The 14,267-nt window shown below is 49.2% G+C and overlaps 2 protein-coding genes across 2 annotated transcripts; both read right to left on the bottom strand.

The window, feature by feature from the left end:
- Positions 1-414: 414 nt before the first annotated feature.
- On the bottom strand, positions 415-5,040 carry LOC140222941 (phosphoenolpyruvate carboxylase 2-like). Its single transcript, XM_072294132.1, has 7 exons — positions 3,784-5,040; positions 3,601-3,685; positions 3,276-3,498; positions 3,083-3,186; positions 2,914-3,004; positions 2,652-2,806; positions 415-2,513 (listed from the first exon to the last, which is right to left on the bottom strand). Exons 1-7 carry the CDS (start codon positions 4,494-4,496, stop codon positions 837-839), a joined length of 3,048 nt encoding a protein of 1,015 aa, XP_072150233.1. The 5' UTR covers positions 4,497-5,040; the 3' UTR covers positions 415-836.
- Positions 5,041-5,177: 137 nt separating this feature from the next.
- On the bottom strand, positions 5,178-12,900 carry LOC117856232 (SCAR-like protein 2). Its single transcript, XM_034738639.2, has 10 exons — positions 12,264-12,900; positions 11,078-11,241; positions 10,811-10,934; positions 10,617-10,749; positions 9,810-9,913; positions 6,640-9,685; positions 6,452-6,544; positions 5,910-6,014; positions 5,644-5,751; positions 5,178-5,563 (listed from the first exon to the last, which is right to left on the bottom strand). The coding sequence occupies exons 1-10, from the start codon at positions 12,491-12,493 to the stop codon at positions 5,513-5,515; spliced, it is 4,158 nt and encodes a 1,385-aa protein (XP_034594530.2). The 5' UTR covers positions 12,494-12,900; the 3' UTR covers positions 5,178-5,512.
- Positions 12,901-14,267: the final 1,367 nt, after the last annotated feature.

Below are 14,267 nucleotides of genomic sequence, written 5' to 3'. Positions count from 1 at the left end.
CATTAGCCAACTTTGTCGGTGTTTTATACCCGGCAACCTATCGAGGGGTATCCCGAGATAGTAGATTGGTTGGTAGAGAATCATCGGACCTGGAACTCGAAGGTAAAAGCGGGACACAAGACATAGATTTATACAGATTCGAGCCGCCAAAGTAGTGTAATACCCTATGTCCTGTTTGGGGTATTGTATATTGCGCCCTGCACTTAGGTGTTGTGTAGCCTTATTGTTAACTATTGATGATGGTTCTGAGCTATCGATCTAGATACCCCTGCCCTCCTTTATATACTCCAGGAGGCGGGATTACTAGTTGGTTATAAGGAGGAGTTCTAATAGAATTACATGGTATGAATCCTAGTAGGATTACAGGGAAATCCTATTAGGAGTCCGCTTTCTTCCTTGCGGATACTAGGGATCTATCCATGACAAACTTTATCAGCTAAAAATTAGCCCTTGATGATACAAACAGTGGGGCTAAAGGTGGCCTTATCCAACCTTCTAACTAAACTTTAGTTCATTAGCCCTCCAAACCCAGCTAATGGGGGCTAATTTTAGACATAAATGGCAAAAGATCAAAAATACCCTCCGCTAAAATCTTACCACATTTTCTCCTACACCCCCTAAGGGTATAATGGACTTTTATCGATAGATAGGTTAAAAATTAGCTCCAGCTCCAAACACAAATAATTTTAGCCAACTAAAGTCTTCTAAACCTTAGTTAGGACTAATTTTTAGTTTTAAGCCATCCAAACAGCTCCTTCGTCATCCTTTTTATTCAGAAAAAGCTTGCAAGCGGGCCGGCACACGCTCCTACAGGAACGGGCGACGCAGCTGGGCCGTCAGCCGGTGTTCTGCATGCCGGCAGCGATGCCCTTCATGGTGAGGATGAGCGTGTCCTCCAGCCCGGGGTCGTACTCGCTGCTGGGGTTCAGCTTCACGAGCTCCTCCGCCGTCGACCCCAGCAGCTCCTTGGACAGCGGCGCGCCCCTCGCCGCCGGCTTGAACCCGCCGTCCCGGATCCGCTTCAGCGTGTACGCCTGGCACGCGTTGAGCGCCGTGATGTACGAGTCCCGCAGCATCAGCTGCTGCTGCAGGTACGGGTCGCTCTCCAGCAGGTCCCTGTGCCCGGCCACCTGCAGGAGCAGGTTCTGCGTCTCCGCGTAGTTCGCCCGCAGCTGCTCGCCGAACGGCCGCAGGTCGCCGGGGACCAGGAGCTTGTCGTAGAGCTCGGCGATGCCGGGGTCGCCCTTGGCGAACACCATCTCCAGGAGGTCGATGGTGACGCGGAAGAAGGGCCACTCGTCGTACATTTCCCGGAGCGTGGCGAGACCGCCGGGGCTCCCTGCTGCGTGCCGGAATGCGGCGCCGAAGCCCAGCCACACGGGGAGGTGGAACCGCGTCTGCGTCCACGCGAAAATCCACGGGATGGCACGCAGGGACTCGATGCCGCCGCCGGGCTTCCGCTTCGACGGCCGGCTGCCGATGTTCATCCGCCCGTACTCCGACTCCGGCGTCGCCGCGCGGAAGTACTCCACGAAGCGCGGCTCCCGGAACACGATGGACCGGTACTCCTCCGTCGACACCGCCGCCATGTCGTCGAGCAGGCGCCGCCACTCGAGCTTCGGGGACACCGGCGGGTTCATGCCGTGCTCCAGCGTCGCCGCCGTGAACCGCTGCAGCGTCCGGAAGCAGAGGTTCTCCTCGCCGAAGGACTTCTCGATGACCTCGCCCTGGACGGTCACGCGGAGCGAGCCGTTGACGGTGTTGGGCGGCTGCGACAGGATGGCCAGGTGGCTCGGCCCGCCGCCGCGGCCCACGGTGCCCCCGCGACCGTGGAAGATGGTCAGCTTCACGCCGTGCCGCTCCGCCACGCCCACGATCTCCTCCTGGGCCTTGTACAGCTGCCACGCCGCGGACAGCCGGCCGGCGTCCTTGCCGGAGTCCGAGTACCCGATCATGACCTCCTGCTTGCCGCGGATCCGCTGCTTGTACCAGTCGTTGGAGAACAGGAGCTCCATGGTGGCGGGGCCCTGCTGAAGGTCGGCGAGCTTCTCGAACAGCGGCACGACCCTCAGGGGCCTCTTGATGCCGCACTCCCGCTGCAGCAGCTCGACGGCGAGCACGTCCGACGGCGCGGTGGCCATGGAGATGATGTACGCGCCGAAGCTGTCGGCGGGGAGCTCGGCGATGACCCGGAACGTGCCGAGCACGTCGGCGACCTCGTCGGACTGCGGCAGGTCGGGTCCGAAGAGCGGGCGCTTGCCGCGGAGCTCGGAGACGAGCCATTCCTGGCGCTGCTCCTCGGGCCACTCACGGTAGGAGCCGATGCCAAGGTGCGTGGTGATCGCGTCCATGGCGTCCGTGTGGCGCTCGGACTCCTGCCGGATGTCGAGCTTGACGAGGGAGAGCCCGAAGGTGGAGACCTGCCGCATGAAGTCCAGGAGGTTGCCGTCGGCGATCAGCTTGTCGCCACAGTCGCACAGTGACCGGTAGCACAGCTCAAGAGGCTCCAAGAACTGCAGCAAGCCGCATCACCAACTCAGCAAGACATAAATTTCTCATCACATCTAAAATTCTAGATCGCAGATGAGCTTGACAACCTTTTTTGTCAGCTCTCTAGGTTGTGCTGAGATGTGAATGTGAGATCTACAAACCTGCTTGACATTGACGAATGTCTTGTCTTCCGGGATGTTAGAAACTCCGTGCGACAAGATCTGCCGAGCACGCTCGCAGGTGTTGTACAGCTTGTCCCTCACATCGCCGAGCACGATCCGGTAAGGTTCTCGCGGGGAAATCTGCTTCCAAAACTCTGCAGCAGATGAAACTATGGTCAGAGTTTGCTCTTGTTCATTGTTATACAACTGTGACATGCTACATGTTCATGCCCTGAACAATATTCTAACCAATCAAGCTTACCGATGTAGTATTTGGCGTACTCCCGCGAAGATTGCCGGTGCAGTTCGTCGGCGCGGGCTCGGAGCTCGTCGTTGCAGCGCCACATAGAGAGCTTCAGGGGAACCAATTATTGCACGGTCAGGGCTACAGTGCTTATGTCACAGCCGGGCTGATAAAAAAATCAGTGTACCTCGAACATCAAATCCGCCATTTTTGAGAAGTACATGTTGGCAGCCATCATCCTGGCCAGCAAGCATACGTCCCTGGTAACCTCAGGTGTGACTCTCGGATTGCCTGTTAAGCACATTCAGAAATCAGAACAGAAATGTTCACATGAATTTCTTTACATGAAGTGGTTCAAGACGTGAGAGCAGTTGTGCTACCGTCGCGATCACCGCCCATCCAGGAGGAGAACTGGATGAGCGGGGCGTCGTAGGGGAGGCGCTCGTCGATGCCGATGTTCTTGAGCGCCGTGTCGACGCGGCGGAGAAACTTGGGCACGCCGTTCCAGATGGTGTCGTCGAAGTAGCTCATCCCAGCCCGCATCTCGTCCTGCGGCTTCGGCTGCGCCCGCAGGATCTCGTCCGTCCTCAACGCCGCCAGAATCTGCAAAGAGCACGAACCTGTTGCGGTTAATTTGCACCATCCACCACACCATCTGGATGGAGTAGAACATGGCCAAAAGATCAAATGGCGTTGACATCTTGCCTCTCTCTGCAGGGCCTCGTCGATCTCCTGCCGCTCGTTCTCCGCGATGCCCTCGGCGCAGAGCTGTGTCAGGCAGTTCCTAATCCTGAGACAAACAACAGGGCACACAAAGAAAAGAAGATGAGCTCGATCGCCATTGATCAGGTTCAGCTCAGCTCGGCGTTGACGTGCTGGGTCACTGACCTCGCGTGCTTCTGGAGCAGCGACCGCCGGACGGACTGGGTGGGGTGCGCGGTGAGGACGATGTCGATGGTCTGGCCCCTGAGCGCGTCGAACACCTCCCGGGGCGTCTTGCCGAGGCCGACCACCAGGCGCTGGAGCGTCTCGTCGATGTCGGACTCGGTAGACGCGGAGGCCTCGTCAGCGAAGCCGCCGCCGCGCCGGTCCGTCTCCGCCTTCTTTCGGTACGCCATCTGGACCTCCTCGGCGATGTTGGCCAGGTTGAGCATGTGCGAGAATGAGCTCGCCACCATGATGGCGTCGCCCACGTCCAGGCTCGTCAGGAGCGCGCCCAGCTCGTCAAGCCGCGCCGGGTCGCCGCCGACGTGGTACTCGCCGGAGAGCCTCAGGCACTCCTCGACCACTTGTCTGAAGTCGCCGCCGTGCAGGCCCTGGAGGATGTCCAGGAACCGCGCGACGAGGAGAGTCTCGTAGCCCACCAGGCGGTCGTCCGCGGGCACCTTCTCCGGCGCGCTCTGCCGCCCGGGGTGGGCGTCGACGGGCCGCCGCTCCTCGGCACCGCTGCTGGCACTGGCCGCTCCCGCCACCGCCTTGGCCGCCGCGGACGCCGACTCGCTCCGAGCCCTGCGGACGGTGCACCGCGCGAGCTTGAGCCTCCTCCGGCTCGCCGGGAGCTCCACGAGGAGGGTGAAGGGTGCGAGACGGAGGGAAACCATGGCGCCGCCTCGCACCGTACAAAACACCTGCACGCGTAGTGTTCCCGGCAGGAAAAGATCATACGAGTATCAGGACATGGTAAGTGCGGCGAGCTGCGAGACGGGGACGCCATTTCGTCGGGATTAAAGAGGAGCAAGAGAGACGCCACGCCATACAAACGTTTGATGGACGTTTTGTCGCCCAGTTGCTCGATCGTGTGAAGATCGTGAGAAACCCGGCTTCTGCTTCTTTCAAGTTTTGTATGCATCTTGTGCCCCCAAAACTGTCTCACTCTTTTGCTCCTGTTGTAGGCACCTGCCGCTCGGTGGCGCTTTGGGTACTTGAAGAGCTGTGGCAGGTTTTTGAGTGAGATTCAGGTAAATTGGACCAACAGGGATAGCCAGAACATCTCCAAAAAACAGATTTCTGAACATTTTGCAGCAACGTCTGCCACACACGACCACTTCGACCACGGTTCTACTGAAAGCATCAACCTTGCGGCATTTGGAATCTAAGTAGAATCAAAACATATGTAGCCGAGCTGATTCTGAAAGTTTAGCATGATGCAATATTAAGGAAATAAGTTAGGATCAAGCTGTAAAATAAAGAAGGCTCCACAGAACCATTTGTTGACAGGGTAATGCATATACTTCTCGCTTCTGAAATATTGTATGTTGGGGGCATGAAAATGAAATGCAAGCTTTTGCAACAACATGCCCCATCTTATTATCATTGCAAAAATCATTTTTAATACAATGATAGAAAAGATGGCTAGCATACTTATTTTCATCAGTTGTTCTCACTATCGTAAATAAATAATAAAGAAAGATTTACATCATGTAGAAATGATCTGACATTTCCACAGCCATAGAGACCTAAGGTAGAATACGCTAATATGAACTAAAAAAAGGTACAGAAACAGACCTACAAAATCTAATTACAATGAAGAAAACGATGTTATTCACATTTTTCTCACTTCATCTTGTAATAGCTGAATATACAGAAAAGGAGTACCATACACATCTGCAGTTAGGTGTCATATATCACTCCAGTTATCATCATCACCTCCCTCATCACTGGCTACAGCCTGATAACATGGAACTAATCAGGAGGAAACAAAAGAACAGCCCAAACACTAACATAAAGGGGAATTGGCACAATACTAACCTGTCGAATAGCATTTGCCTTCTCCAAAATTGCCACAACGTTGGAATTGGCTGTTGATTGTGATGAGGTGTCTGTCTTAGATGCATTTGTCCGTCTTAAATTGAAGGTCTGCACAAGACAAACATATTGATGGGTTGGTTAAGCATTATAGGAGAGCTCCTGGCTCTCATTATCATGCAGGCAGCCAGGCAAGAATGTAGAAATCTCAAGTCACAGGGTCCAACAGGCTGTTATGCAAGTACAATGGTCTGCATATTCAAAGATACCTTGCTCCGGATTTGTTGAAGCAACTCCTCCCTTTCGTCCAAGCTTTTAATGTCACTGCCTACTGTTTTTGACCTTTCATGTCCATTAGGCTTCAGCTGCTCTGACTGTGATAGTTGGATAGGCAAATGAATAAAAGAATCAGAAAGTGTATGCCACAATCAGAAGCCATAAAATTGGTAATGAGCTTTCTAATTTCAAGAATCAATTGATCAATACTGGGCCTTGTACTTGTTTTAGTTGGCAAAATAAATGGGCACAGGACATGGTCAGTATACGCCAAACAGTGTTGTGGATCAGAATATCAGATTGCTTTTATGAATCACAGGTAGTTGGATTCATGGTCCGCATTCCTTTTTTCCTTTCGGACTAACCTATCGGTTATGTCAATGTATTTTACCATTAAAAAACCCAAAAAAATGTGAGGTCTCTCGAATCCAAAGAAGGTCCACATTTCCTTTCATGTAAGCAGTATATTAACAGCAGTATAAGACTATAAAGAATAACATATCAGATTTTTTTCAACTAAAAGAGCAGAACAAACCTTATCCCTGATCTGCTGAAGCAAACTTGATTTGATATCAATGATACTAGAAGGATTAATGATTTCTTTTACACCATCAGTTTTCTGGACATCCTACATATACCAAGTATACAGTTTCATCAACAAGATATAACAACAGTTATCAATGCAAGTATTCAAACAGGGTCAATCAAATAAATGGTCCATACCACTTCCTTAGCATGCCCTTGTGGATCCTGTAGTGCAGCTGGAAGAGGATGTTCTTCCTGGGCAGAGGTGTGCACATGTGGTAGGCATGAAGATTTCCTAAACATATCTTTAGCTGTAATGCCTCTTTCCTCTTCTAGTGGAGTTGTTTGTCTCGTCATCCTCCACTGCATTGGGGGAAGAGGAGGTGGTGGTGGCAACTGATCTTCAGCTGGTGGTAAATTCAGTGGATTGTGTGGAATGGAGGCTTCATCGTTTTGATCGTCGTTTCTGGACATTAATGTATCAAAGTTTGGAAGTTCTTCAACAGAATGGGATTCTAATGTGCCTAGTCCATTCTGATCCCCAATATCTGCAAGTGAAATAGTTGACTTCACACCAGACAAGTTCATTTGCTCAAATCCCGCGTAGCTAGATAAAGGTACTGTCGAGGATCCTATCTGATTAGAATCGCCATACAATTCATGTTCCTCCAGTCCAACTCCGTCTTCTTGATCCCACACCTCAGAATTTGAATATAAACGTGGACTTAGATCATCGTATGAAGAATAACTGTATGACCTACCAAAAGTGTCATCTTCAGACTCAGAACCACTGCCTGGCTGTGGAATGGAAGACTCTGACAGCAACTGAAATGTTGGTAACATCATATCATCAGAGTTCTCATGAAGATTGCCATCACAGAAATCTAGGTTCAGTTTTGACATCTCAAATGCACTCATGGGGTGAAAAGATATTTTCATATACTCAAGTGGCGGAGACGATTTCTCAGAGTATTGACGGCTGGAAAAGATTGATGATTTGGACAATCCATTCATTCCATTTTCTGATCTGTTCTCAAACTGAGATTCATCCGTGAATACTGTTCCACTTGGTTCTGCAATAGGATTTAGGGTAGATTCATCATTCACACTTGCATCAGCATTTGGTCTCTCAGATGACATAGGAAGATCGGTATATTTGGGAGAAGTTCTTCTCTGAAGTGTATTAGCAAGAAATCTTTGTGCAATACTTGAAAAGCTTGATGCAGACACCATATGCATGTCATTTCTCATGTTGGTTGAGTACATTTCAGTGCAATTTTCAGCACTTTCTTCAGATTCTAGAAGCTCACTTATTGAAGTCTGCTTGCCAATCATATTATTATGCTCGAAGGATGAGGAGGAAAAATCTGAGGGCCCATCAGTTCGACTATGAACTTGGTCAGGTATTCTGGCCGCTGATTGATTTGCCCCTGTGCCGTTGAGGTTTGTAGAACCAGGACGGATGCCAACAAGCTTTCCCACGAAGCTGCTGGTAATTGATGTGTTTCCATTCGGAACATCTACAACTGCTGATTCAATAGGCTTTGAACAATGTAGTTCTGTGAATTCAGTTGAATGGCTTGGTTGAGGTACTTCAAAACCAGGTGGAGTATCCTCCCTTGGAGTATCTTGGGCACCAAATACTGGAGGTTTAGATGGTTCAAGTCCAAAGAGCCCGGCATTTGTCCAGAGTTTAACAGACGGTACTACAGTAGATGCAGTAGATGTATTTGTAGGAATACCTTGGGTTGCAAATCTGTTCTCCAATGGTTCCTTAAGAGGCTCACCCTGTGAATTAGACACTTCACTTGCACCAGTAGATGTAGTAGAGGTATTTGTAGGAACATCTTGAGTTGCAGACCTATTCTCTGATGGTTCATTACGAGGCTCACTCCATGACTGAGACACTTCAGACACACCACAATCACCTAGTTCCTCATGCTTCTCTCCGGGATAATCCTGAGACCTACTTTCAGAAACAACCCATGATTCATTGGCAATATCACCAGGTGAGCTTTTAGCAGCAGGTGCCATCTCGAAAGCTTCCTCATCAATCACCACGTTGGAAATGGTAGGTCCGGATACAACATCATCAGTGGCATCATCAGTAAAATCACCAGTATTTTCTACGTTGCTTTCAAGGTTTTGGTTGGCAACAGCAGACTCTTCATTGGACGGAATAACCATATAGGTGACCTCTGGTTCTGGAATCTCAGGAGTGTCTCCAAGACCATCTTCTGCCTTACTCTCAGGTATTTGATTGTGAACAGGGGATCTTCCATTGGGAGGTATGGCTGTATGGACTTGCAGTTCCGGCTCTGAAATTTCATAAGGATCTCCACAAGCACCCTCCATGCTACTCTCATGGATTTTAGTGACAACAGATGACTCTTTATACGTAGTTACAGATGTATATTCTGAAAACTCTAGCTGCGAAATCTCAGGAGAATCTGCATTTGACAAGTGGGGGAAATCAACTGCTCTTTCAGAAGTGCAAGAAATATTAGAATCTTGACATGTGTCAGTAAAATCGGCAACAGAGGAATCAGGATGCTGTGAAACAATGTCATCAGTTGCCCCCACTTGAGGTGCTTCAGCATTAAAGGAAGGTAATGGCATCACTTGATTTTTAGTTTGAGATTCAGCTTCAGTTTCTGTCTCAGACTCCAGTGTGTTAAGTGCATCCATGTAGTTGTCTGTTTCACCTGGAATTTCATCATGGTGGTTCAAGACCAATGGTGATTTTGTCTTTTTAAGTAAGGCATCTTGCTGCTCCAAAGTATCCATCCCCTTATGGTCAATTTCTTTCTGCGCAGAGCTAATGCAAGTAGGCTCTGCATCTTCAGCCTTATCCATAACAACATCATCACAGTAGACAGAACTAGTAGACATGATAATTGCAGCCTTTTCATCCCATTTAACATAAGGCGATCTAGCAACCACATCATCTGGCAGGGAACCTTGCTTCAAATCATCACCTGCATCATCCACACTGGTACTGCTATGTTGTATGCGCAAAGGCAAGTCGCTGGGCTTGTGCAGCTTAGTATTTGATGACTTTCCATGACCATTTTCATGAGGAACAGTGGAAGGTTTTGTATCTAAAGCTTGGTCTACTGAACTCAGCCGTGTCTTTGAACTAAAAGAAGAAGATCTGCTTATATTCTCAGGATTACATCTTGCATCAGGTGTAGATCTATGCTCTGAGAAACTCTGACCATCGGTGCTGGGAGATGCAAACGGCCTGCAGGAAAACACGCTATTAATACTGCTGTTCTAGGTGTGTCCTTCAAATATAAAAGGAATAGCCATGGAAGATGAAGACGGATACACAATTATTGCATCTTAAAGGATGGAATATGTAACACCTGTTAACAGGTTGGCCAGCAGTAAGTGATCGCTGCAATTCACCACTCCTATGCCTGGATGTGGCTTGTCCATGATATGGCTCCCTTAGTCGCGATCCTTTTCTCTGTACAAGTTCATAAGCTCTATTAAGTCTTTAAGCAAGTCCCCAACATGACAAAAGATTACATCTGCCAAACTAGCACAAAACATCAGGGAGCCACAACTATTCAGTAACAGAAGCAACAAAGCATTGTGGCCCAGTAATACATTCAGAAGTTACCATTTATCGTTTCGTAGATTAACCATTTATGAAAGCAAATATGAAGCAGGAAAGGAGCTCCTTTGGTAACAGAAGCAATGAAGCAAAGTGACTCAGCGATGCATTTATCAGTTATCAAGATATCCTCATAGGTTAACCCTTTATGAAGTTATGCTTCTAAAGATATTCAAGCACAACGACAAATCCAATTCTTGTCAGCCTTTTTTAAGGAGTAGCTACTTCATTCTTACATGAGAAAATAGCCTAGAAGGATAAAAGGGATGATGATACCATCCCATACGGTATCTCAAAACTGAAAAGTGAAAGATGCTTTCATGTATCATTATATTTCCCAAGAACAATATTCTGATTTTGAACTGAAGTGGATGTGAAGTACAAAATGATTGTGCCCATTAATTTATAAATCTGTTCGCTTAGTGGTTCAACATCACACGTAGATTGGTTGGCCGGTTGGTTGTTCATGTTCTTATGTGTAACATGTGCTGAATTTCAAGAGAGCTAACTAAGCACAAATATCAACTTCAGATACTGAGAATGAAGAGTAGACCTTGATTTTCTGAGATCTCTTTTCTCTTTGGTGATTAGTAGTCTTGTCTGCTCTCATCATATCCCATGCTTTCTTGAAATAGGACGGATCAGAGTATCTCTTTAAACAGGCCCCAGCACCAGCATTATCGAATCTGGAGGGCAATAATTTTAGATACAAAAAAAAAGATTATGAAGGAAAGTTTTAGTACTTACTTATCAAGAAGGTAAAGACGTGGTGGATCTCGGCATTCTTCATAGGAGTCCATCATAAAACGAGGCAGGTCACTGGATAGCAGGTGATTTTGCTCATTTTGAAGCTGAGTGTGCCAATCAGAGCCTGTGTTTTATCAATCAATTCAGTAAAACTGCACGATAATCCTATATCAAAGAATTGGGCACATATGATAGATATTTCATTAACAGGATGGATTCTCTTGATCAGGGTATTTTTAGACATTGACGAAGTGGATGGATACTGACCCGGTACATAGGCAAAATGTATGTGGCTCTTCTGATTCTTCACAGCTTTTTCAAGAGATGGAAGTGCTGCTTCAATGTTCTGTACTCGAGTTAGCACCTTACGCCCCCTAGCAGATGTAGCGATAACTTGCTCGTGTAGGTCATGGAAAACATCAGCTGCAAATCTGGTATGAACAAAGTATCTATAAGCATAGGCATGGTAAATAGAGAACTTAAACAGCACCCATTGAAGCCAACCGAAAGCTAGCACATTGCTTTTTCCAAATACTGTTATGATACATATAGTAGTATATCAAGAACCATGGTACCTAACCTAAGTACAACTTGGAGACCATTTATACAAGAGAAAAGGTAAAATAAAACCATAGAAGCATTAATAGATGAAAACAAGTTCCTCAGAGTGGCAACAATTTTTATTAGCAAGAAACGGAAATTGATAGCAGCAACGGAGATTGTCCAACCAAAATTTGCAAAGACCCCTTGAGACAAGCATTTAACAACACCAAGCCATCCGAAATGCGCCCAGTCAACCACTACACAACCTAAACCAGAACCTTTCAGAATCGCCCGTTACATCATAACTTCCGCAACACAAACTCTCAAAGGTAGCACGAGATCTTTCCTAAAACCTCGATGCCATACCCAAAGCACACAATCAATTCCCACCAATTCAGCAAAGCATGCCTCCTAAAGCAAGCGAATGTGGCCAAAAATAGCATAAATGATACTAGCAGGCACAGCAGTTACGTCAAACGTTGGACCGGAAACGTGAAATTTAGCACCATCTGATTCAGTCCCAAGTAACTGGATCTCATAAAACAGAACCTCCAAATGCCACCGGTGCTAAAAAAGGGACATTCAATTCCGTCCAGGTAGAGCCACAATTTTCAAAGGCCTGCACACAGAAACACTGCTCTCTAACAATTCCTATTCCTCTAGCGCAGCACTCGGCTCTTTTGCCCTAAGCGAATCCAACCACCTCAACACCAGATCCCACTACTTCATATCACTGCACTCACAGGCTGTAACCAAACTCCCCAACCAGCGCCAAAGTCCTCGCCGGAAGCCGCCAAACTCGTAGCGCGGCAGATCCCAGCCAGGAACCACAAAGAGGCGCACAGCCGCGGAGCCGAAGCACACATGAAGCGGGTAGCGAGAGGCAGCGAGGGAGAGGGAGGGGCCTTACTCCGCGAGATCTCCGAGCTGGCGCAGGATCCCGACGAGCCCCGCGACGGCGACGCCCTCGAGCAGCGCCTTGGGCTCCTCCTCCCCGGCGGCGGCCGCTCCCCTCTTCCCCGCCGCTCCGGTCCCGACGGCAGCTCCTCCTACCCCGCCTCCTCCTCCGCCGCCGCCGCCGTAGAGGTCGGGGTCCCCGAGCCCCACCTCATTCCGCACCTCGAACCTGACCAGCGGCATCGCCTCCTCCTGCTCAGCTCACCGGGTCCGCGCGGCCGCGGCGGGAGCCCTCCTCATGCAGCCCCGGCGCGCGGTATAGACGCCCGCCGACGCGACGCCGCAACGGCTACTTTTCTGGTGGCGCGGCGGGAGTGGGAGCAGGTGCGCCGGGTCGCTCTGGGCGCCTGCCCGGTTGCCGCCTCCGCAAGGAAGAGCAGGGCGCGCTGCTGGGGGCCGGAGTGAGGTGAGGCGGACTGGGCGGGGGTGAGGCGCACACGAGTAGTGGTGGAGGTGGAGGCGACGCCGACCCGTGGAGGGCGAAGGGGAGGAGGGGAGGGAGCGGAGGGGGGGCGCGTCGGTCTCCGACAAGGTGCGGGACGAAAGGGACGCGGGGAGGAAAGGCAGCGCGGCGGCACGGCACGAGGGTGCGGGGGTAGGAGGAGCGGGCGGCTGGATGGGTGTGTGCTCGGGTCCAGCGCCGCAGGTGGGTGCGTGCGTGTGTTTGTGCCGGGTTGCTTGGCTTTGCTTGCTTGCTGTTCCAGCCAGGGGTCGCCAGGTCGGGCCGCGGTTTTTGCTGGTCGTCCGTGTTGTTGTTTTATTCCCCGTGCCGGAAGTCACCGTGGACTTTGGACTCGCGGGAGGGATCTTGGGGAGTGCGATTTGTGTGGGCGGCACAGTGTTTTTCTGGTCATGTCAGCTGCAGTGTCCTGAGCAAAAAATCGTGCTAAAGTTCTTTAGCACCTGTCACATCGGATATTGATACCAATTATGAGTATTAAACATAGGTTAATTATAAAACTAATTGCACAAATGGAGTCTAATTCACGAGACGAATCTATTAAGCCTAATTAGTCCATGATGTGACAATGTGGTGCTACGGTAACTATTTGCTAATGATGAGTTAACTTGCGAATTAGCCTATGGGTTCTGCAATTAATTTTATAATTAGCTCATATTTAGTTCTTCTAATTAGCATCCGAACATCTGATGTGATACGGCTAAAGTTTAGCTCCAAACACCCCCTGAGATTGGGGACAACTGGACAAAGGCTCACTTGAGCTGATGCATACAGGAGCACTGAACTTGAACATATGTGTTGATTTTAAACTGTTACGGAAAAAGAAGAATTGATTTTGAAATTGTGAGGAGGAAAAAAAAGAGGATTATGATTGTGTTAGAGAACTTGTTGAATCATTGCAGGTACCCTGTTACTGCTGATTTTTCTTTTGAGAAGATGTCCCTTTGGGAGGTTTGGATTCCTAGGCTAGGCCTAATTATCAGGTCAGGTGTTTATGTGAGCACTTTCGTACTTGAAGTACAGTATAGTAATGATGGTGGTAGAGTAGGTGGCAGTGGAGCTTCCATGATCCTGTCTAGTTCAACAGGCAAGTTGGCAACACACCTCCTCGCCTCGTATATCTTCACCGCACACAAACCATTCCCTGCACTATTATGCTTTTGAGATCAAGATGCTTCTAACTAAACTCGGGCTCTGCAAATGTATACAAGTCAACTGCGAATCTAAACTCTTTCCTTCATACCCACAACGGGATCAGAATTCAGAAGTTGGAGATCTGCTACACTGAAAAGCACACGATTTGCTCCAATGTCACTGCGAATTTCATTTCACCGGATGTGGATTCCTTTCCGTCATGCAAGATTTTTCCTGGATAAAGGAAGCTGACACGGTGGTGGGGAAGCTTGGGAGAATTACTGGAACGGAACGGGACCATATCTGCTCTGCTTCCAACTGAATTCAGGACAGCGAATTCAGTTCCGGTTGTTGGCACACGCA

Source organism: Setaria viridis, chromosome 5 (genome assembly GCF_005286985.2).
Source record: "Setaria viridis chromosome 5, Setaria_viridis_v4.0, whole genome shotgun sequence".
In the NCBI taxonomy this organism is placed as follows: Eukaryota; Viridiplantae; Streptophyta; class Magnoliopsida; order Poales; family Poaceae; genus Setaria; species Setaria viridis.
This window is presented reverse-complemented; position numbering and strand designations above follow the sequence as displayed.

What these genes read in the sequence shown, in the direction of transcription:
- LOC140222941 (XM_072294132.1), bottom strand. Translation starts at nt 4,496, where the DNA reads ATGGTTTCCCTCCGTCTCGCACCCTTCACCCTCCTCGTGGAGCTCCCG. An exon ending in TGGCGGATTTGATGTTCGAG is followed by an intron (nt 3,005 to 3,082) that starts GTACACTGATTT and finishes GTTCCCCTGAAG; the next exon opens with CTCTCTATGTGGCGCTGCAA. An exon ending in CATTCGTCAATGTCAAGCAG is followed by an intron (nt 2,514 to 2,651) that starts GTTTGTAGATCT and finishes GGCTTGCTGCAG; the next exon opens with TTCTTGGAGCCTCTTGAGCT.
- LOC117856232 (XM_034738639.2), bottom strand. Translation starts at nt 12,493, where the DNA reads ATGCCGCTGGTCAGGTTCGAGGTGCGGAATGAGGTGGGGCTCGGGGAC. An exon ending in CGTCTTTACCTTCTTGATAA is followed by an intron (nt 10,750 to 10,810) that starts GTAAGTACTAAA and finishes ATTGCCCTCCAG; the next exon opens with ATTCGATAATGCTGGTGCTG. An exon ending in TTCAACAAATCCGGAGCAAG is followed by an intron (nt 5,752 to 5,909) that starts GTATCTTTGAAT and finishes TGTCTTGTGCAG; the next exon opens with ACCTTCAATTTAAGACGGAC.